Source organism: Mustela nivalis, assembly GCF_964662115.1.
Source record: "Mustela nivalis genome assembly, chromosome: 2".
Taxonomy (NCBI): Eukaryota; Metazoa; Chordata; class Mammalia; order Carnivora; family Mustelidae; genus Mustela; species Mustela nivalis.
This window is the reverse complement of record NC_139021.1, coordinates 160,295,597-160,319,689: the sequence shown is the minus strand read 5'-3', so window position 1 is coordinate 160,319,689 and position 24,093 is coordinate 160,295,597. Positions and strand designations below refer to the sequence as shown.

The window sequence follows — 24,093 nt, the reverse complement described above, 5'->3', positions numbered from 1 at the left end:
CCTTCTTCTGGCAACCAATGTAACTCTTGCTCTTGCAACTGAAGACAATGAAGGAAGAGATGACTTCAAAACCAGCTGCCTATCACTGACTGCTGTATGAAAGACATTCTGGGTAGTGGTCGGTAAAGAAAGCATAGCCATTTCTAAATGCCAGTAGTTCCAGCATCTCTTTTCCTTCTGAGTGGAATGAAGTCTGCAAGCACTGACTGGTGGGTCATTCGACCCACGAGGGCCTGGAAAGGTTTCAAGAATAACAGAGGTCATGTAATTGCCAAAAGAGCATTAGCCACTCAATCATAATGGATAATTAAATGACCTACATGATTCCTGAAATAGCTGCTCTATATTTGGTCTATTACTTGCGTCCCTCAAGATAAGCTACTCGTCTGGTCTGCCTTGACCCGGAGAAGTCCAACCTGCGCCTGAAAACTAGCTGCATGCTTCTATTGCTTTGTAAATCCGCCCCCAACCCCCCGCACCTCCAAGTATCATGCCCCACACTATGCTTTCAAGAGGACACACATAAAAAAAATCAATCTTGTATCCTTCTCCCTATTGTGCTCTCTGGAATACAAATGACTAAAGCCAAGAAAAAAAATTAGTAAATTCCTGGTTTAGATCTTTAGGGGATAGAAGAAGAACATAGGAACCACAAAGAAGGAAAGTCATGATAAAAAATTTTTTTAAGTTTTTCTCAATACGCCTCCAAAGAATTTTACATTTGATTATAAAGCTAGTCAGGGCAGCAAGTCATTAAAACTCCAATTGCCTGGACTGCATATTTGATGGTGTGGGCTATTAGAATCTTTCCTGGCCTAGTTTTTTAGTCCATACAGAAAGCAAACTGCCTCTCAACAAAATGAAATATACCAGGAACCAATTGTTTATATAATAAAAGCAGCAAAAGGAACAAGAATCTCTGTGTGTCACATTTTCATCTTTCTAAATATTGTTCAACAATCTCACTATAATATTAGATTAAAGATATAACCAAATAGAAGTCAACAGTATGAAATAGTAAAAATGCACAGAAGTATATGCTTCTTTAGGAGAAAAAGGTCTGCCTGTGGCCTCGGAGTGGCTGCATATCAAGCAAACACAACAGAAAGAGGCAAGAGACAAGTAACCAAAGACAACTACACAATAATGGCAAGGAACAAGGCATGTGAGGGACAAAAGAGCTCACATTTAGAATACCTTGGAGGCTAGTAGGATTTTTCTGTTTCCACAGGAAATTATGTAGCTTGAGGCTACTGGCTACCCTGATCTCTTACTAGTACATGAATGGCTTATTAAACCTAGAACATATCTGTTTTAGTTAACTTCTGGGTAGGGAGGGGGCTGGAGGGGGAGAAGAGAACAAAATGTACTTAAATGCTGAATTTTTTCTCCAGGCTGAATGCCTTTCATCCAATAAGACATTCAAAGCAGTGACCCAGCAAATGGATTGAAAAAGCAATCTTCCGTCCCAGTGCCACATTATCATTCCTATTCAGTATTCTCCATGAGATATCTCAATCAGCTGTGTGTAAGTGACAACGCAGCCCATTGCTGGGTTAATTAAACATTTGACTTTAACACCCTCCCCGTCATTAAGCAAATAAAAACAGATAATTCAAACTGCACTTCATCCTCAGGGTACACAACACACATGTCAAAATTAAGAGAGTCCAAGGCCTCTGGGGAATTCTGTTGGGGCCATAATCAGTTTAAATCTTATCTGGTTTATCAATTATTCTATTGATTAAACCAAACTGGTTATATACAACTCCTCTGCCACATGGGATTGATGTCAGCAGAGCAAGAAAATAACTCCGGGAGGTTCCAAACTGATTTAAAAAGAGACCAACAGACAGACCAATAATAGTCGATTATTACATACCAGTGATCCATACACTGCAAAGTTGATTCTTAGTTTCAGGCGGGTGAAGTGAACTGTTTCCAATCACTATGTCCCCTTTGCTATACCTCAGAGCTGGCTTGAGTAAATTTATGTCTTGGAAGATCAACATATTTTCTACTGATTTAAACAGAAGTACCATGCTCAGCAGCTGAAATATTATAGAAACTAACCCTAAACTGTAACACAATCTCAAACAAGGAAAACTAACATTTTTTCTCATCTTACCTGTCTACATGTAACCCAAAACACACAGGGATGAAAGGGGACATACTTGAAAGTTGATTCTTCTAGAAATATGCAATTACCCAACTATTCCAGTGTCCCCAAACACTGTATTTTTGAAAAAGGGAATCTAAAAAAATCAAAAGCACCTTTAGATACAAAGACATGACTCCTTTTATTAATTCCAAAGGTAAAAGTCTTCAAAGCCACTAATAACAACGAAAATACAGAGCTGTATCTTCAAATGAAATGTTGATATCTAAATCCCAACATACCAAGTTTCTACTGGATTTTTAAAAACACAATTTAAATATTCCCTGGCTCACTTCATTGTGTAATATCCTTCAAATGTCCAGAATCCTTATCATAAGGCCATGCCCTACTATATATGAGAAAAGCAGTAATAAAACCTAGGGGTAGGGGAAGATACTATATTATACCTGATATTTGTACATTTGTACCTATGTTCTTCAGAAACAAAATTTGTTTACTGCTATGTTGGCACCACATGTGCAATCAACCATAATTAAACTTATCTCCTTCAGATTTTTTGTTCTCCGGCAGACTAAGTAAGAAACCTGCATTAGCATGCTATATTCTACACTCACCACTAGAAATACTGAGGGTGCTATTTGTAATTGTATTCTTTTTAAGAGGTTTGTTCTCTGCAGCTGTTTTCTGCTTGCAGTGTATTTTGTGTAATCAGCACATCATCATAAATACATTGGCTGTTCCCCTGAGGGTAGCTGTCAGTGTTTAATTTACAGAACAACCTGGCCAATGTGAATTTTAACACTACAGCACTAAGGCACGGAGTACCACACTCTGTGAAAAACAGGTTTCTATGAATTTTTATATCAAGGGCTGGTCCCAGGACAATTTAGGTGCTAGAAATAGACTTTTTAAAGAAGCATTTTATACCTCGAATACAATGGACTCTTTCCCATTTAAAGCCTTAGAAGAAGCCCTGAACTAACTACCAAACCACAAGTGGGCTACCGTATCTGGAGACAAGGACTGAAAATCTATGATCCACCACCAGGAGGCACTGTAATAAATGTTACCCATCTCTTTTTAAGCTAAACATAAAACTACCAAAAACAACACTGCCCCTTAGAAGGTATCCAAAGGCATAAGGAAAAACCATTTAGAGGACAGACTAGTCTGAAATATGGGTATGACTCTTTCTGAGATGAGTTATATGTGATATGAACATCGGTATACAGCTTCCTTACGCTGCTATTAGGCCAAACCTCTAGTTCGATGAAAGGGAAAAATACATTAAACTCATGGTTGTTCACAGAGTAGGTCCCCCAAGTTATATGCACAGTGTCTGGAACATAGGTTCTTAATAAACGTCTAATACATAACTATAAGCTCCTTGAGGACAGGGTCTGACTCTTAATTTGTGCCCAATACTTTGTACAGTACCCGGCATGCAGAAGGTACTCTATATACGAAATAAATGGAATTGTGGCTAGTTGTGAATGGCAATGTTGTTTGTAAAGCTTTAGAACTATATGATGTCAAAATACGATATTCTAAATCAGTAAAATGCCCTTACAGCCTATAGAGTACATATCAGGTATTTGTTACTTTCATCAAAGCCATTTATAGAAAAAAACCTAAGTAGCTCAATCTTACAATAAAAAACAAACCTGCCTACAAAACACTGGATTATTTCAAACTTACATTTTATTTTAATAAAGATTATATAGAAGAGATTAAAACTTTTATAATACTTTATATATATAGTTTCTTTCATACTGTAAAATTAAAAGATCATTTTAAATGCTCAGAAAGGTAACCAATAGCACTTCTCTATTAGTGAAGTGGTATTACACGCATGCATACACATTCTATAAATCAAGAGATTACGTGTATGTATTTTTCTGTGAAGGGTTATTTTACAAGTTAGAATGCTTAAACTGAATCAAAACAACAATTCATGCTGAGTTCTCTTCATTGTGTTTGCTTTTTAAAGTTGTACAGAATTATACTTCCGTGACGTTTTACAAAAAGCATTAAATTGTAACTAACAGATTCTTTTTTTAGAAAAGGAAGAGAATTACCTACTTCACTCCTGAGAATCTCAAACTTGCCCAAATTTGTGGTAAAATTAAATTTTAAATGATAAACTAGAGCAACAGAGATTTGTAGAACTTGTTCTAATACTGCTATAATTAAAATGTTTTTCCTATAGCAATCTTGAAATTTTTATAAAGCATACTCATGTATAGCAGAATTTATTAATACTTTTACATTGATCTCAGTATTTTAAAAACCACAAAGAAATTTTATTTAAGAACATTTATTTAACATTCTTCTTTTCCGTGATGCTAAGACATTTCAAAAAAGTAATTCTTTTTTACATTTGTGTCATATGAAAGGCAAAATAAGAAAGAACATGATCCATTAATTCAGTACACTGGATTTGTTTTCACCCATTATATTAGAGGTTAGAAATTTTAAATTCAGTTGAATGTTTACAACTTAATACTTCTTTTAAAAATTCTTGTGCCTAATAAAACCTATCTTAATTTTTAATGGAGAAATTAATCACCTTCTTTCTTCTTAGATTTAGAATTACAAAAATACATCATGAGACCTTTTGAACTAAACTGCATGGGGTTAGACTGAGGTCACACGAGATCAGAAGACTGCATTCTCTCTTCCCTGGAGACCATGTAGTAGTTCCATAGGCTGCCATTAGATAGCAGCACAGTACACACCATCAGTCATATCTCCCACCGATTCTCCCGTTAAGGCTGGAATTATCTCAGTTATACACACACACACACACATACACACACACACACACACACACACTCTCTCTCTCTCTAATTCAATTAGTGCAGTCGGCAACTCCAGAAAAGAGTAATTCAATTAGTGCATTGTGGAGCTCTACAATACCTCTAAGCAGATGTTCACCATCTTCAAGAACTGGAGCTAGGTTTAAAATACCTGTACCAGATATGCCACTACATTATGTCATTTTTCAAAGTGCTTACATATGCTTTTCTGGCTTCAAAGAAAAGGTGAGGAAACAAACCCAGGCTAAGTTCCTAGAGATTTTTCTATCCCCTATACCAAAGAAGGATTTCGGTTTTAGGCTGCAGTAATTAATTACATAATCCAAATTATGTTCAAAAACAAGATGTTTCCCTGTATATTACACTATTACACACTTTCGCAGCACTGCCTCTAGTTATGCATGCCACACTGTAATGAGGACACCGTCAAGGTGGAATGTACTCACAAGGAAGGACAACCAGAATGATAACACCTTCCACCAAAATAAGAGGTTATAAAAATGGCAGGAATGAATACCGATATTTTTCAAAGAAATACTAAAAGAACCAGGAATATTCACCTTGAGAACAGAAAATATAAGCAACATGATAGCTATGCTCAAACATATAAATATATGAACATGAAAACAATTACTCTATTTTACTCTGAAAGGCAGAATTCTAATCACTAAATGGACAAAAAGTTTGACTCCTTCTTGAGAGAACACTTTCTTATAGAATCAATAGTAATAAAGATAACAAGATGCCTCAACAAGTTAGGCTTGGCAGTGATCAAGCAGATTACATGATCCCCTGCCAAATATTTCATAAAGGACTCCTATATGCAACAAAATGGCTTTTTATATCCCTCCCAATGCTGAAATTCTAAGGTTCTATGAATACACTGATTTTTGTTCTTAAGACAAGCCTGGACTTTGGGTAATAAAGCTAATCATTATTCTGGAGGTGTGGCTATATAAAAACCCATGGGCTCAGGCATTTTCAAGGTAACTGATACATTAATAATACACTGAGAAGAAGAAATTTTGTACAGTTTCTCTGTGTTAAGATTTAGGGGACTTCATAAAAGTACATATTTATGGCCTTAATTCTTTGATAAGCACTTGCACATCTCTTATTCTTCCAAGATTGAAAAGAATGGTTTGTTTTTATTCATCCTCAAGAAATCAGACAATGAGAAATCATTTTCTCTAACAATATTTTGAACTCCCCCACCCCAAATGAGTCAAGACAGCTTAAATGCAAATCTACATCAATATTTATGCTTTAAAAAATAGAGAGAATTACTTAAGTCAACAGTAACTAATTCTCAGTATTCCTCCCTTTGGTCTTGTACTGTATTTTGTTAAGTGAGGACCTAATTCTGGGTACAAGCGAGCACAGCATTATTTTACAAATATTATCTCCTCTCTTTCAGCATGACCTCAAAGAACAGAATTTAAAAATGTCAAAAATGACTACCACCATTTTCCCAGTGCATTTCACTATGCATTTATGATAGAGACTAAAACTCTCCTGCCTTTTACATTAGTGAACAAGAGCTAAGCTTAACAGCTGTCCTTTAAAAACATCAATATTGTTAAAACAGCAACAACTATCAACAGTGTTAATTCAAGTACTTTCAACACAAACTCCAACTGTTTCATTCTCCAAAAAAATTACAAAAGGTCATTCTCACTTAAAACTTTACTGGTAGGGGTGCCTGGGTGGCTCAGTGGGTTAAGCCTCTACCTTCGGCTCAGGTCATGATCTCAGGGTCCTGTGATCAAGCCCCACATAGGGCTTTCTGCTCAGCAGGGAGCCTGCTTTCCCTTCTCTCTGCCTACTTACAATCTCTGTCTGTCAAATAAATAAAATCTTTAAAACAAAACAAAACTTTACTGGTAAGATCCATGCCCCCCAAATAAGTTAAGATAATAGCACCCATCTATTGATAGAGGAGTTTTCTTAGGAAGAAAAAAATCTTAAAAATATAAAATATTTGTTATTTTAAGATACACTGCAACTGAAAACAAATAGCAACAGAAAACACATTGTACTACTAGAAAAATATTTACCAAAAATCTCTGGTTTGGCTTTTTCAACAAAGATTTTCTATTCATGTGCTATTAAGTTGTGCTAATGCAAACATAATGATTCCTTCATATGACCTATTCATCAAACTTACTATAAATATGAATTTTGCACATTTAAAAAGTCCTTTTTCTTGCTAAAAAAATTTTTTTAAAGATTTTATTTATTTATTTGACAGAGATCACAAGTAGGCAGAGAGGCAGTCAGAGAGAGAGAGGAGGAAGCAGGCTCCCTGCTAAGCAGAGAGCCCGATGTGGGGCTCGATCCCAGGACCCTGGGATCATGACCCGAGCTGAAGGCAGAGGCTTAACCCACTGAGCCACCCAGGTGCCCCCTTGCTAAACTTTTAAGTCTTTCATAATGAGTCACTTCCCAAAGACACTGGATAATTAGAGCAATAAATAACACAGCTGGGTTAATTTGGAGGTGACTGACAATACTGTTAAATAGGAGGCTATCTATATAGTAGGCTATCAGTTTAACCATGTTAATCCACCTCTTCTCTTTACCCACCACTGCTTTCCCAACCACCCGCCTCCACGGAAACAGAGCAGAGACCTAAACTGATTCTTCCTTACAACAGAGTGTTCCATAAACCCCCAGATTAATGAACTAACCCAACTTCAGTCTCCCTATTGCCCATGCCTCACAGCCTGCACTTATGTTCCAGTGTTAAGTTTATTTGGCTCCATCAGCCCAGTTCTCTTTAACATTGTCCCTTCTCATGCATTTAAGGCAACTACCTCCAACCCCATCAATGAGAGCAGACAAATGGGGGAGAAAGGAATGAACTGCAAACACCTCAAACAAGAAAGGTTGCTTAAAAAACCAAGTGTCACATTCTGACAGTTCAATATTTCATAGCCAATACAAGGAATGTGCAACGACACTGCAACTTTAAATCTTTTCCTCCTATGTCAGTCTCTCTTTCTCTCATTGTAATGCCAAAGGGAACAGCAATCAGAGTGGAGATGTTCAACGTGATAGAGGTCAGGACACCACCGGATCAACGTAGCAGAAACACGACCTTGTTTATTTTTTTTTCCACAGTATTATTGTTTACAGGGTGCTTTGCTCATGTACCTTGTGGTTCTTAGCTAAAAGATGAAATTACAGCCCAGGATGAAGCGCTCAGGCACACATCCAATTTGTGTTTCCATCTCAGAAAACAAAAAGCTTCTAAGGCCCTCAGGCTGCCATTCAAACTTGGAGGCTGACATTTTTAACAGCATGAACCAGAGACTGGCAGAGAGAATGATATAATGCATTTCTGACTTGTCAATCAAAGACCTCACCTCTGCTGTCTTGTAAACAGTTGGGGGCCATCTAACTACATTCATAAACCTAGGGAGAGCTTACTGCCAGCTGGGGTGCTGGAGCCACATGCTCTGGCTTCTATTCACCAAAATCATGATTCAGTTTTATAATCTCACTGTAAATAGCGCATAGGCACATTTCCAGGACTACTGGAATAGAACCACAGTAGGGAATACAAAAGAGATTCTGGTCAAATACTGCGTTATTTTCAAGCTATTGGAATCCTGTACCCATTTTATCCTCATTTTACCAATTCCCCCCAAAGAACTGCACTATACTGCAACTGAAATGCTTAAAAAAATTAATAGCCTGCCAATCTGAAAATCTAGGAGAAATATACAAATATCATATTAGAAATTTCCCTTATGTTTTATTACCAGTAAAGAAACAGGCACTCACCTAAAAACATGGCTCATGCAAAGGGGAGAAACTGCAATGAACAATAGCAACTGTATTTTAGAGAAACTAATTATGTGCTTTCTTTCAAATATAAAACTTTACATGTTATACAAAAGCTTTGTATTTGCTAATCTGAAGTACTGCACTATGTGTATTTGTGTGTGTGCATGCGAAACATGCAAACAAAATGATTATTATTGCTCTAGTCTTTCCCTTCTGTTTATGACCTCTAACACAAAAAAATTAGACCAAATCAAGCTAAGATTCAAACTTTTTGCTAAAAGATAATATACATACACTCTTTCTTAATGTCAATTTTACAGGGCACAGAATTCCAATTTAATTCATATCAAGACACAGATACTAGGTTTGCAACAAAGGTCTTAAGGATTTGAATGGTACACCTGAGAACTTTAAAAGGCAGATGACAGATAACCCAGCATGGGAAGGTACACTGCAACAAGCTGTTTCATAATGATGTACTACATCTTAGATCCAAATAACTATTTCAAAATATAATAGACTTAGTCTCCAGAGGACTGGGCCAGAGAATATAGAAAAACTCAAAGCTACTCAACATCACTCTCAGGAAAAACAAAACTCATGGGTATCACTTCCCAACAGGAAAGTATTAAAATTCTTAAGAGGCCTATGCAGCTAAACAAGTGAATTTTTTTCCCCCAATGAAGCTGTCATAAATAACCTACGTTTCCCTCTTCATGAAAAATGACAAATAAGTTTCCTAAATGCTGCCTATCTACCAAGATTGCACATCTTGACAGTCCACATAAAATACCAAGTCTAGAAACTAACACAAGGAAGGACAGCAAGACAATAAAACACTACGACATAAAGCAGAACAATAGTGAAAGACGGTGCAAAAGGCTATGCCAGTCCAAAACCACCGACAATGACTCCTGAACAGCACAAAAAGAACTCCTATGATACTCTGGCCTCTACTCAGCACAAAGATGGGAGTAATAAGCAGGTAATCTGGGAATATAAAGAAAGTAATAGCATCTTAGAAGATACAGGTCCATCTTAACTTCCCACAGCAAGAATTTGTGTGATAAGGACAGTGCAACCACAGAGGCTCTCATCACCCTTAGTTTTCATTCATTCCATTCTTCCAGTCTGTGCTTCCTAAGCCTGGGGCAACCCCAGGCCCTTTGGGTACCTGTATTCTTCCTCTGGCCATTAGGGGTCATGTTGAATTTAAAGCAATTAGGGAAAATCCAACATTATTTAACATAAACAAAAGATAAGCCCTCTTTACAGTACAACCCGACCTGGGATAGAGCCCCCCCATCCCCCCCATCTGGCTCCCCGCTCAGCGGGGAGTCTGCTTCTCCCTCTGCCCCTCACCTCTGCTCATGCTCGCTCACGCTCTCTTTTTCTTGTTCTCGCTCTCAAATACATAAAAATTAATAAAAAAAAATTTTTAAAGAATGATTAGGAAAAAAGTTTTTAAGGAAATGATTATCTCACAATAAAATAATCTGGTTTAATCTAAACACTGGATGATGATGCACATTAGCCTGTAAATGAACATTACCAGCATCATAGGCATGTCAAAAAATACTCAGCAAAACTTGAAATTATATTGTATTTAATATATAATTGTATTTAAATAACCTAAGTGGGCATATTGAAAAATAAATCGGTCCTAACGATTCCTCCAAGAAAAACTATCCAGGAAAAGGTAAAATGCAGCAAATTCAGTTCATCTCTCCTTTTCTTAGTGCAATTTGTATCAACAAATGTTGAAAAGGTAGAAACTGAACAGTAAGTTCTAGTGTTAGCTAAAATGTTTTTTTAAATCTATAATTATACTTTCCTTTTAAGAAATGATCATCAGGGGCTCCTGGGTGACTCAGTCAGTTAAACATCTACCTTCAGCTCAGGTCATGATCCCAGGGTCTTGGGATCCCCCAGCATTGGGCTCCCCGCTCATCAGGGAGCCTGCTTCTCCTTCTCCTCCTTACTCTATCTCTGTCGCTATCTCTAGCTCTCCAAAATATAATCTTAAAAAAAGAAAGAAAGAAAGAAAGAAAGAAAGAAAGAAAGAAAGAAAGAAAGAAAGAAATGCTCTTCAATAATATATTTCCAACATTTTGCACATGTACTTTAATTTTGTGCCTAATCAAGCCTAAAGGGTCGCTTTCAGTATGCTTAATGAATTCCATCTTTTCTCTAGACTGTTGTTTATCACTACTATCATCATTTTAATTTTCCCAGTGTCTATTCTTTCATAGAATAAGGGTAAAATGCAATAAAATAGTCAAATAATTGCACAAACATACACTGATGTGAAGATAAAAATGTTGACATCATTGAAACTGAACTGTTAACTGGCTTGCACTGCCACTATTTAATAGCTTGAAATGTACATTTGTTCATCAACAAGAGTCCAAATTCAGCACACAAAATCTAATTCAGAGGGGATCATGATAGTGTGAGACGTATGAAAGCCAAATTTGTAAAATTTGAGGACTGCCCATAAGTTTCAGCATGTAAATGTACTGTGGTCTTTGGAATGTTTAATTATCATGACTTCTTACTGAATACACAACAGTTGTGCGTATGTATGTGTAGGTACCATCAGCAATTCGATACTTTCTCTGCTCCTACTCTATATATGTTGATAGTTTTCTTCAAATTATTCAAGTCCATTCATTTGTTCGACAAAAATTCATAAAGTACATACTATCTATCAAACACTGTACTTGACACTGGAAATATAAAATGAACAAAGCATAGTCCTCCTCTCAAGAAATTCAAGTCTAGTGAGGGAACACTAAAATAGCATATCAGAGCTATGACAGAGGCATCTATTGCATGCCCTGGGTACAGATGTTCTAATGAGGTTAAGGGGGAGGGTGAAAAGATCGGCAAGGACCTTTATCCTAGAGGTAAAACTACCTGAGTTGAATCATGAGATAGTTAAGAAGCCAGGTAGATAAATGTGGGAGGTAGGTGCTAGAGAGAAAAGGTGTTTTCTGCACGATTCTCCGGGTAGGGAGAACAGAATTTGCAAAAACACAGATACCTAAGAGAACACAGCACCTTTGGAGAACTGAAATGGCTAAGAATTACATGAGAAGAAAGTGGTATCAAACCACTCAATTACATGAATGGTAAGCCAAATTCAAACTACGTTCAATTTACAAATGTGAGCAACTGCCACGAGACAAAGAACAATGGAAATTAATGAAAGTGACTGATGAATGTAGAATTTGGAGAACAGGATATAGTTAAACTCAAAAGTATCAATTTCAATAAAGTAGTAATATCTAGGAGGACACTTAAAATATTTCTTCTTGGGGCACCTGGGTGGCTCAGTGGGTTAAGCTTCTGCCTTCAGCTCAGGTCATGGTCTTAGGGTCCTGGGGTACAGCCCTGCATCCAGCTCTCTGCTCAGCAGGGAGACTGCTTCTCCTCTGTCTCTGCCTGCTCTCTGCCTATCTGTGATCTCTGTCAAATAAATAAATAAAATCTTTAAAAAATTTTTTTCTTCTGTCTTCTTGTATTTCCTACAATACTAAAATTTTAATTTTTATATAATTTTATCCTTAAATGGAATAGAAAGTGTTTTAAATCTAAACTACATTTGCCCACACATGCCTGTGTGTGTACATGCATGCACAAATGGATGTCATTCCAGATTAAAGGAAACCAACATGATGATAATTATCTTAAAGGGTAAGGATTACGGGTGATACTTTCTTGTTTATATGTTCACCAAATAATTTATATATTCTACACTAAACAATAAATTAGTTTTATGAGCAGGGGGAAATGTGTGTTTCCTCACACACATACAAAATAAAAGCATTTTTTATTTGTCCTTATATGTGAATTTTTGTAAAGGCTATAGCTGGGATAAACATAGGTCGAATGTCAACATATGGACAAAAAAGAACTGAATTTTTATTATACAGAAATTATGCTGTAATGAGATTATTCATATATGATGGGAGGGATGCACATCACCTAGGGCTTGACAAGCATTTCTAAAATGGGAACTTTTTCCTTAATAACATTGTTTTCTGATTAAGATTTGAACGTTAGTTTATAGTCAAGTGTGATAAGACATGTTGCCCTAAAACTTCAAATGTAAAATGGAAGACTTACATACAGAGATACATCCTGAATAATCCTTAGTATAGTACTACGGTTCCATTTTAACATTTAACTTAGCAGATGGTTAAGATTTAGTAGCCCTCTAAATATTCTTTTTTTTTTTAATATTTTATTTATTCATTTGACAGAGAGAGATCACAAGTAGGCAGAGAGGCAAGCAGAGAGAGAGAGTGGAGGAAGCAGGCTTCCTGCCAAGCAGAGAGCCCGATGTGGGACTCTATCCCAGGACCCCAAGATCATGACCTGAGCTGAAGGCAGAGGCTTAACCCACCCAGGTGCCCAGCCCTCTAAATATTCTTTTTTTTTTTTTTTAAAGATTTTATTTATTTATTTGACAGACAGAGATCACAAGTAGGCAGAGAGGCAGTCAGAGAGAGAGAGGAGGAAGCAGGCTCCCTGCTAAGCAGAGAGCCCGATGTGGGGCTCGATCCCAGGACCCTGGGATCATGACCTGAGCCGAAGGCAGAGGCCTTAACCCACTGAGCCACCCAGGCGCCCCCTTCTAAATATTCTTAAACAATAAAATACACTGTCTCTCCTAAAGTCAACCTTCAACAGTTTCAACCTTTGACAAGGGTCCCTTGCTGATATTAAAATATTATATGGTTCATTTAGCTCAAGATTTCCCTAAAATACTATAGCTACACTTGACATCTAAAATATTCTAAGGTCATATAAATCTAGTTATATTCTTACTGTTAGAATTTCTCTTCTTTCAACGTCTAAAGAAAATAAAGAATCTTAATTACTCAGCTATTTTTAGGCACTTTCTCTCTACTGCTCATTCTCATTTAATATCATAGACAATAAGATCACCACTTGCTGAGGATGAGCAAATGATTCCACAATAGTACATCCACTGTTAATCAACAGAAATCCTCTTAATCACCCATATACTTTCCAGGACAAACCAATGGAATGATGAAAATGAAAATATGTTCAAATTAACTATGTCCTCATAGACTCTATTTACACAATATTTTCTGCATCTTTTCTGTCACTAGCTTAAAATGTATAGTGTGAAATGTTAATAATCAAACCATCCCAATACTGCCATTTCCATCTGAGTTACTGACGATAACCCAACAAACTCAATAATGATTCCAAGGCTCTTCTTTTTCTATTGTCATAAAATTTTGGCTTTGAAGGTACATCAAACTTACTAAGGAGTGCAGTGGTTTCAAAGAAAAAAATACCCTGAAGCTATTACCAGCTCACTTCCTTAAACACATTTGGCAATATTACTAAAATGAGTAATCCTTCTGGGATAACCACTTTGAAGAACTACCTGATCATCTCTCTTTAAGTTTTTATTTTAATTCCAGTTAGTTAACATACAATGTCATACTAGTTTCAGGTGTACAATATAGTGATTCAACAGTTCCATACAACACCCAGTGCTCATCACAGGAAGTGCCCTCTTTAATCCCTATCACCTATTTCACCCACCACCCCCCACCTTCCCTATGGTAACCAGTTTGTTCTCTATAGTTAAGAGTCTGTTTCTTGGGAGGTGCCAGGGTGGCTCAGTTGGTTAAGTGACTGCCTTCGGCTCAGGTCACGTTCCCGGCAGAGTCCCAGGATTGAGCCCCACGGTTGAGTCCCACATTGGGCTCCCAGCTCAACAGGGAGTCTGCTTCTCCCTCCACCCTTCTCCCCTCTCATGCGCTCTCTCATTCTCCCTCAAATAGGTAAATAAATACAACCTTTAAAAAAAAAAAAGAGTCTGTTTTGGTTTGTCTTGCTCTCCCTCTTTTATTCCCTTTGCTCATTTGCTTATGATGTCACTCCTGTGGACTTTAAGAAACAACTGTTGTTTCTTAAAGTCCACAGGAGTGACATCATACATGTATTTGTCTTTCTCTGACTTATTTCCCTTAGCATAATCACTCTCTAGCTCCACCCATGTTGCTGCAAATAGCAAGATTTCACTCTTTTATGGATGAGTAATATTCCAGTGTGTATATATATACCACATCGTCTTTATCCATTCATCAGTTGATAAACACTTTGCATTTGACTGTTTTTTTTAATTTTAAAAATTTTTTATTATTTATTCGACAGAGAGATAGAGAACACAAGTACACAGAGCAGCAGGCAGAGGGAAAGGGAGAAGCAGGCTGAGCAGGGAGTTGATCCCAGGGCCCGGTGGGACTTGATCCCAGGACCCTGGGATCATGACCTGAGCCAAAGGCAGATGCTTAACTGAGCCACCCAGGCGCCCCCGACTGTCCTTTTAAAGTTAAAAATATGCTTTATTTTATGACCCAACAATTCCATTCTTAGGCATTTACCAAGAGAAATAAAAACAGATGTCCACAAAAAGACTTGTACAAACTGTATATAGTAGCTTTATTCATAGCAGTCAAAAAAATGGAAACAAGCCAAATCTCTATTAATAGAAAATGGATAAACAAACTGTGTCACAGTAATACAATGGAACATATTCAGCAATAAAAAAGAATTAATTACTGATAAACTAATGGGCAAATCTCAAAAACACTGATCCAAAAAAAAGACACAGAAGAAGAATCAGCAAAAACTAAATCGGTGGCAAATCAGAAGAGTCATCGCATAAGCAGGATGAGTCTAACTGGAAGGGCATACAAGGGAACTTTTTCAGATTATGAAAATGTTCTGTATCTTGAGAATGAGGTTACGTAAATTTGTCAAGCTCATCTGAGAATACACTTTAGATCTGTGTATTTCATTGGTTGTAAATTTTACATTAACAAAAATCTAAATGGGTAACCCAAACTACAAAGATGTAAATGTACTAAAATTCTTGTAATTCTAGAAGTGGCCAGGAAAGAATAGACTTAAGTCCTATATCTGTAAATTTAGTCAGGCCGTAATACTGAGCACCTGTGCACACTGTACCTGACAGAATTACTGAATAGAATAAAACCAGAATATAAGCCCATTTCATCCATTTTTTACTACATAAGACATAATGATGAGAAAAATAAACACTCACATCTATAGTAATATTGAGAAAAGCAAAAATTTCTCATCAATACCTGAACCAAAATTAGGTTTCCCTATGATACAAAACTGGGCTACCAGGAATGAAAATAATTAGAATTTATTTAATAGCATATCATCTTATACTAAGGTGAAAAACAATACTTGCTGAAAGCCTCCAAACCTATCCTCTGTGCATTCTTCTGATACTATAAAACCCATTCATTCTGCCAGACACTGTTCTAAACCTAACTCATTTAATTTTAACAACTGAGGATACACCTGGGTGGCCCAGTCAGTTAAACATCTGCCTTTGGCTCAGGTGCCAATCTCAGGGTCCTGGCATCGAGCCCCACCATCAGGCTCCCTGCTGAGTGGGGAGTCTCCTTCTCTCTCATTCTCCCTCTATGCATTCCTTCTCTCAAATAAATAAAATCTTAATAATAATAATAATTTTAACAACTCAATGAGATAGATACTATTATCATCCCCATTTTACTGATAAACAAACTGAGGCAGAAAGGGGACAAATACTTACCCAGGTCATACCCAGACAGAGTCAGGCTCAAATCTCAAGCAGTCTGGCATCAGGGCCCAAGTTCCTAACCACTACACTATAAAACAGCCTTCGATCTGCTTTTCTAAAATGTTTAAGTAGCTCTTTTCTGTCTGTGCAACACAATTTTAGTCCTACAATATACTGCAAGGCCCATATACCTAACTTATTCCTGACTTTTCTAGCAAAATATCTAAATCAATTTTCCTCCAAATATATCCTAGAAGTAGTAACTTATAAGGAAACTCAAAAGAATTTTTTTAAATACACTTTTTTTTTTTTTTTTTTTTTTTAAATGAAGAACAAACAGAGAAAAGTCCTGACAGTGACAGTGTAATTTCGGAATTCTTTTGTACTGAACTAAGATTCATAACTGCTTTGGATCAAATGAGATGAAAATTTGAATTTTTTTGGTACATTGGTGTCCAAGTCAGATGATTTTTACTTGTACAGTTTTTAATTGCATATGATTATCTTTACCACTGATCTAATATAGTTCAATTCATCAGTATTTACTGGGCCCCCAATACTAAAAAGCACTTCACAGAACACTATGGAGGTCAACTGATACATATAAGAGACTGCCTCTACTTTCAAGGAATTTTCTAGCACAGCATTTCTCATATTAAACCAGGATATATTAACAACCTAAGTTCTACCAAATTCCTGATTTCTACATTCCAGGGTGAGAAGAAGTATGTGGTAGTAATGTAGTAGTACCTCACTGTGGTCTGCTGAACCCAAAGTCACAGTGATTTTTTTTTCTCCCTCATTTTTTCCTATTAGTTTTGTAATTTTAGCTCATATGTAGGCCTATGATCCAGTCTGAGTTAATTTTTGTATATGGTGCCATGTAACAGTAGAGGTTCATTATATTGCACATAGATGTCCAATTGTTCCAGCATGATCTGTTGAAAAGATTGAGACCAGTGCATTTTAATGTAATAGAGCACAAGAAGTTCATTGATACAGTTTCAGATTCTATACTGCAACTAATCTAAGAAATTACAACTAACTGAAAAGGGTATTAAAGTACCTCTCTCTTTTTAAACTATATATCAGTGTGACTGGATAGTCTTCATATATTCAAAACAACACATCACAACAGACTAAATGCAGAAATAGAAATGAGAATCCAGCTGTCTTTAATAATCCAGACATTAAAGAAATTTGTAAAAAATGTAATACAATGCCAATCTTAACTAATTTTTAAAGAAAGGTTATTTTTCATAAAGTATTTAATTTGTACTAGCATGTAATGGGGCTTTTTAAAAAAAAGATTTTATTCATTTATTCATAAGAGACACACAGAAAGAGAAAGGAAAGGCAGAGAGAGAAGCAGGCTCCCTGTGGAGCAAGAAGTCTGATGTGGGACTTGATCCCAAGACCCTGGGATCACGACCCAAGTGGAAGGCAGACATTTAACCAACTGAGCCACCCAGGTGCCTCAGAATGGGTTTATTACTGTTATTTTAAATGAAGTAATAAATTAATACTTAAAAATTTTTTCTCAGTTCTAATTTCAAATAGTAAATACCAATAGATATAACCCACAAAAATTAAAGCACTTCAGTGTCCTCAATAATTTTTAAGAGTGCAAAGGACTAGACCAACACCAAACTGCCACCATCTCTCCTCAATCACTAAATTACCCTTAGAATAGCTAGAGTAATAGATCTAAATGCAAACTGGGGGCGCCTGAATGGCTCAGTTGGTTAAACATCTAACTTCTACTCATGTCATGATCTCAGAGTCCTGGGATGGAGCAACACATTATGGGGGAGTCTGCTTTTCCCTCTCCCACCCTGCTCATGCACATGCTTGCGCACGCTCTCAACTAAATAAATAAATCTTTACAAATATTAAAAAGAAAATAAATGCAAATCTGATCAGGTCAAACTTCTGTTTAAGTCCTTTCAACTGCATACTGCTCTTCACAGCATCAAGGCTAAGATGACCCACAAATTCTGCATGATCAAGCTTCCCAGTCTTTCCTAGCTCCATTCTCCTCCTTCTTTGAAATAATAGTCTTTTTACAGTAGAGTCCTTAAATGCACCAAGCTCCACCTGTTCCCAGGGTCTTTGCATTGCTTCTTCCTTAGACCTGAAATGTTTCCCCCTCCTCCCTTTTGCCTAGTTCATTCCTACTCATCCTCAAGACCTTAACTCAAAACTTTATTACCTGATCTTCCTTATTCCCACCCTTGGATTAGATCAGGTTCCTCTTTTATACATTCTTTTGGCTCGCTGCACATTTCTCTCATAGGATTTTTCAGTTGGGAGTTTATACTCTGGGGATTATGTGATTTCATAGAAATAATTATACATAAAACTATCAAATAAAATTTTGCCTATGTGTCATATGCATTTTTCTAAGATCAATAGTTTATTGGGTTCTCAACAGTTCTCTTCAAATTCTCAAAGGAGTCCATGACGCCTTGTAGTGAAGAACCAACCTTACTTAAAGACAGGTCTGGCCTCTGCCTTTGGCTACTGGGAGGTAGTATACTGGCCTCTGGCACTTCTTACCTAAGAGGAGTGTCTTTCTTTGCCTGAGGACTTTGGCCATTGGACAAATGTGATTTATAGTGGAGGCTTTGAGCCATACATTATCAGTTCCAATCCTGAGAGGAAATGGGAGAAAGCATTAGTGTGACCTACAGAAAGGGCTAGATATACTAACAGTCAGCCAGGCAGGCAGTTTGTAATTGTGCCCCAAAAATACTCTAGACACCAAAGATTTCGGTAAATTTCCCTAGTTGGCAATACCCTTTGTGTACTGTCATATACTGTGGCCAGGTCATGAATCCATTGGGAGATGATGACGGGAAGTTTTATATTTGGTCTCTTGAGAATCTACCCATGTGTCTCTTTCTTTTGGCTAATTTTAACCTACACTCTCGCCCTGTAATAACATTTTTAAGTATAATAGCTTTCACTGAGTCTGTGGGTCCTTTCTAGTGAATTATCAAACATGAATGTGGGTCATGGGGGCTCCTAGATTTGCAATTGGTGTCTGAAATGAAGACAGTCTTATAGTGACTGTTCTCTTAGACTTTGCAGTTTGGCTAAACTTATTACAACCCCAATAAGATTAAAAAACCACAGGTTAGTCCATGAGTTCCTGGAGAGCAGAAACTGTACCAATATGACATGTAACAAAAATGTAAGTATTTGAAATAAATTGATACTGTTAGGATAGCAAAATTCTCTAACAACAATAGCAAAAATATTAATGATGATGAAGATGATAACAACAGTAGCCATTTACTGCACGCCTTTACTTAGTCCCCATGTACAGATGAGGAACATAAGGATGAGAATGAAATGACTTGCTCAAGATCATACTACTGACAAAGACAGTGTGTAAGCCCTGATTTAACTAATGTTAAAGCCTATGCACGCTCATATACTGTTATCTCCCAAGACAAGCAAATGAAGTTTAATATTGTGTTTTACAAAGGACAAACAGAAATACCTATCATTATCACCACTAAAATGGTATTATTAAGGAACAACAACTGTTAGCACAGTTCAGGAATGCAGACTACTTAACTTTCTCTCTTTTGACTAAGACTATAGTCATAAGCACTCTGATGCTTGCTTACAGCTTGCGTTTGAAATTCTTCTAAGTAGAATATGAACTACATAGGTTAAAAACAAAGAAAAAGCTAAGCTACGTATCACAATTAAATGCCAAACACAAACTGCAAATGCCTGAGGTGGACAGATAACATTTCTGCCAAGAAAATCACCATATATAGTCCCCTAATCTGTAAGCTATGGGCATCAAGCTCTTTCTTACATTTTTCTCTACAAATGTTCTATTCTCTCTATAGATTTCTCTCACAACCTAGAATTGTCCTAATAGCTCTAAGAAAGGCTAAAGGGAACCAGAATCTGTCAGTTTATGCAACACCAGCTGGACTGTTTCAAGCTGAATATTGTACTCAAGGTCTTAAAAGGCCTTTCCACCTTGAAATTAGACCTGTTAATTAAGAGAGAAACAAACACAGATCTTACCCCAAAATATATAGAGGAGTACAGTAACCAGGAGACACTCTGAATTAGAGCACTTTTTATTTTTAATAATCGTAAGAAAAACACAAGAAGGTGTTCAGGTAACTGGTTGTAATTAATTGGCTTTATGTAGGTCCAGAGCAAACGTTACATAATAAATGCTACTGGCTGAAATTACTTTAAAATTCACTATCATACTTGTACTAGATACGAAAACCAACAGTCAAGTTGTGCTATATCAATTCTGGCAAACCAATCACAGTAATAAAAATGTCTGAAGAGTGGATCAGTCTGGGTATACATTAAAAATGAATCATTAAAGGAGTACTGAGTCATTTGAAATACAAGCAATATGAAGGAGAGAAAGTGAACATAAGTAAAGCATAGGAAAGAAGGAGGACACACTCATGAATCAGACACACACTAATGCCCGCAAATAACCCACAGAGACAGAGAAAGTACCTGGAAAGCTGTGAGTGCGCCAGTCCCTGGGTTATACAGGCATCGCAGCGAAGGCATGCTGTCCGCCAGGCTGGAGCAGCCCAGCCACAGAGACCTGGGCATAGAGCACTGCAGAGAGAGGACAACTATGAGATGGGACAGTATGAGACAGGATGGCACAGATTACAGGAACTTTCAAGGCTTGGCTGAATGCAGTATTCCAGTTGCATGTGGCCTTTACGATAGAAACATATTCAAGAAACATACTACTTACTATTTCTAACCCCGGAGAGAACCTTGAAAGGGGCACAAGTGGCCAAAAGGCAAGGGGAAAGAAAGGAGGTTATAGGCAAAAAACAAAACAAAACAAAACAAATAGTAAAAATCGTTGTCTCTGTTCTTTTATGTATGAGTCTAAAAGAAATCTACTTCTTAATCCAACTAATCAATTCTTTTCCTCTGTGCACCTCAACTCCTCTACCATAAATTCACCACAGGGTGAATTACTGTACAGACTAAAAAGAAAAAGAACACTTCATGATAATTTCATTATTAGGAATGGTAAAGTAGAAAACAAAATACAACAGGAAAGTTGGGGGTTTTTTTAAGAAGGTGGGGAAAAGGGAAAGAGAAAGTATTATACCCCCACAGCAGTTGACAGCAGCCAACTCTGCACAGTTTGCATATGTTTTATGTATCTTGTTAGTCTGCTATTCATTAACCAAAATGCATAGTTACCATAGCAGCTGCCTCTTCCATCTTTCCAGATGGATTGGAGGGTCGGGTGGGGGGGGGGGCAACCCAAACAGAAGGGAAAACAACAACAAAGAAAGAGAGAGAGAGACAAGGACAGAAAAAGAGAAAGAGAAAAAGAGAACCAAAAGTTGCTGGTATTAAAATCTTCTAAATAAAAAGGTACATGTGAGTGTAAATATACATATAATGTATTCAGTAGCAAAAAGGGTAAAAAGGATTTCTAGTAACACTAATTAAACAGTATTAGTGTTATTGCTCCTATAGTCTTAGAAAACACTATCTTTTAGAAGAATTTTTACATTCTTCAAGTTTCTCTAAATGGATTCCAGGCTGAGGTTTGGTCCATCAACAATCTAACAGTACCAAAAAAATTAAATACCCGATCATAGCATATATGAAAACAGCAATACATTGTTTTAAAATATAGCAGTCAATACACATAATATTAAACTTGAAATTGTAGGTCTTAAAATATTAAATATAATCATTGGACTTTTTTATTCTTAAAATATTCTAAATACAGAAATTAATATTAGGAAACAAAATGTGGTATTCATTGGTCACACTCTCTAAAACTGATATAAGGATAGCCTGCTACAAAGGACTCCAAAAAAGTGATCAGGTCTAGATGGTGCTTTGAGGTCATTACTTCCTCATTCTATAATTAATGTTGACTAATGGTTTAGAAAAATCGAGGTTTTTATTCGTGATCATGAATTTAGAATGTAGAGAACTAGGAACTGAAATGCTGGCCTATTGCTTCTTAAGTGCTGAACTCTTTTTCCTGCCTCCATCCATCCCTAGGTCATCATGTGGAGACATCAGACTTAAAAGAAGGTTATTTGCTAAACAAATCAAAGGATAACACACCAACCACAACAGCTACACTGCTATGACCTAACACAACAATCTCCTAACTTTGTTCACTGTTTCCAGTATTTCTTCACCTCAAGCTATAATCCATTTTATGAACAGCAGCTAAATAGAATAATTGTCTTCACCTTACTATCATGTCACCCTCCCCAACAATTCTTAATGGCTCCCTTTAACTACTAAATGAAACCCAAGCACTCTATTGATCTGATCTTGCCCAACTGTCTACATTAACTCACCTCTGTCCTCCCAATTGGCCCTGATGCTCTAGCTCATAACTAATTTGATGTTTTGTTCAAATACCCATCTTAGTACCATCCTGTGAACTTATAATTTCCTTCTCCCTTTCACCCTGCCAATGTACATCTCTCATTTATTTCAACTCTCCTTAGAATTATTTATACTAATTTCAGTCTTACCCAGTAGTTCTCAGGAGGAGAGATGCTCATGTTTTCAGAAGGCAAGGGAGAAGAGAATAAGAATCACTGTTTGGGGGCACCTGGGTGGTTCAGTGGGTTAAAGCCTCTGCCTTCAGCTCAGGTCATGATCCCAGGGTCCTGGGATTGAGTTCTGCATCAGGCTCTCTGCTCAACAGGGAGCCTGCTTCCTCCTCTCTCTCTGTCTGCTTCTCTGCCTACTTGTGATCTCTGTCAAATAAATAAATAAAAACCTTAAAAAAATAAAATCATTAATGTAAAAAGCAACAAGTTGTTAGTGAGTTTCTCTCATGGTTAATGAGAAACACTGCATATTATTAAGCAGTTGGTTCAAGTTCTGCGGATGCCAGGCAGAAGAAAGTCTCATTCTGAAGGTGGGACTGAATGTCGAAAAGTAGGACAGTGAGAAGAAGTGAAAATAAATTTAAAAAGAGAATGAAAATACAGAAGAGAAAAAAGGGAATGGTAGAAAGAAAAAGCAGCAGGCACTAGAGGACAGCTTTGCTTCTTCCCTTCCCTTCAGAAAAGGAAGATGGGGGGCGCCTGGGTGGCTCAGTGGTTTGGGCTGCTGCCTATGGCTCAGGTCATGATCTCAGGGTCCTGGGATCGAGCCCCGCATCAGGCTCTCTGCTCCGCAGGAAGCCTGCTTCCCTCTCTCTCTCTCTGCCTGCCTCTCTGCCTACTTGTGATCTCTGTCTGTCAAATACATAAATAAAATCTTTAAAAAAAAAAAAAAAGAAAAGAAAAGGAAGACGGCTCATGCACTTTTAGCCATACTGAAGACACCTGCATGATCTCTTCCTTTTTATTAAATGTGCATATTTGTATTTGTGAACACTATTTGCTAAATTTTTCGGTATTCCTCTTTGCAATGTTTCATCTCCTTCATTCTATATTGGATCCTGTGTTATTGCTGTAATATGTCCTTGATTATTATGACTTTCTTTACCATTTGTCATTTTAATGCTCTTCCTTACTCATTCATTCCTATCCTCCACCAAAAGTCCTAAGAATTTGAAAGGACTTACCTCACCCCCTTAAACTAAAATTTCAAAATGAAATTATAATTAATAATGAGCTACAAACACCCAGGAAAGACACTAGATATACTGGTATGATTTCCAAAATAGCATTAACTTGCAAACACCACCACACAGAGGATGCATTTTCGATTAT

General features: G+C 37.0%; 1 protein-coding gene across 12 annotated transcripts in view; it reads right to left on the bottom strand.

Annotated features, from left to right (window-relative positions):
• BTRC (beta-transducin repeat containing E3 ubiquitin protein ligase) overlaps positions 1-24,093 on the bottom strand; it is a 182,793-nt gene that overhangs the window by 96,975 nt on the left and 61,725 nt on the right. For 5 of the 12 annotated variants that reach the window (XM_082722414.1, XM_082722412.1, XM_082722410.1 and 2 more), the window contains exon 2: positions 20,873-20,980. The exons of 6 other annotated variants lie outside the window; for them this stretch is intronic. In XM_082722414.1, coding sequence (XP_082578540.1) covers positions 20,873-20,980 — 108 coding nt within the window. Of the gene's footprint in view, positions 1-18,919; positions 18,939-20,872; positions 20,981-24,093 lie in introns of those variants that run through there. One more of the 12 variants, XM_082722407.1, reaches the window with a different exon arrangement.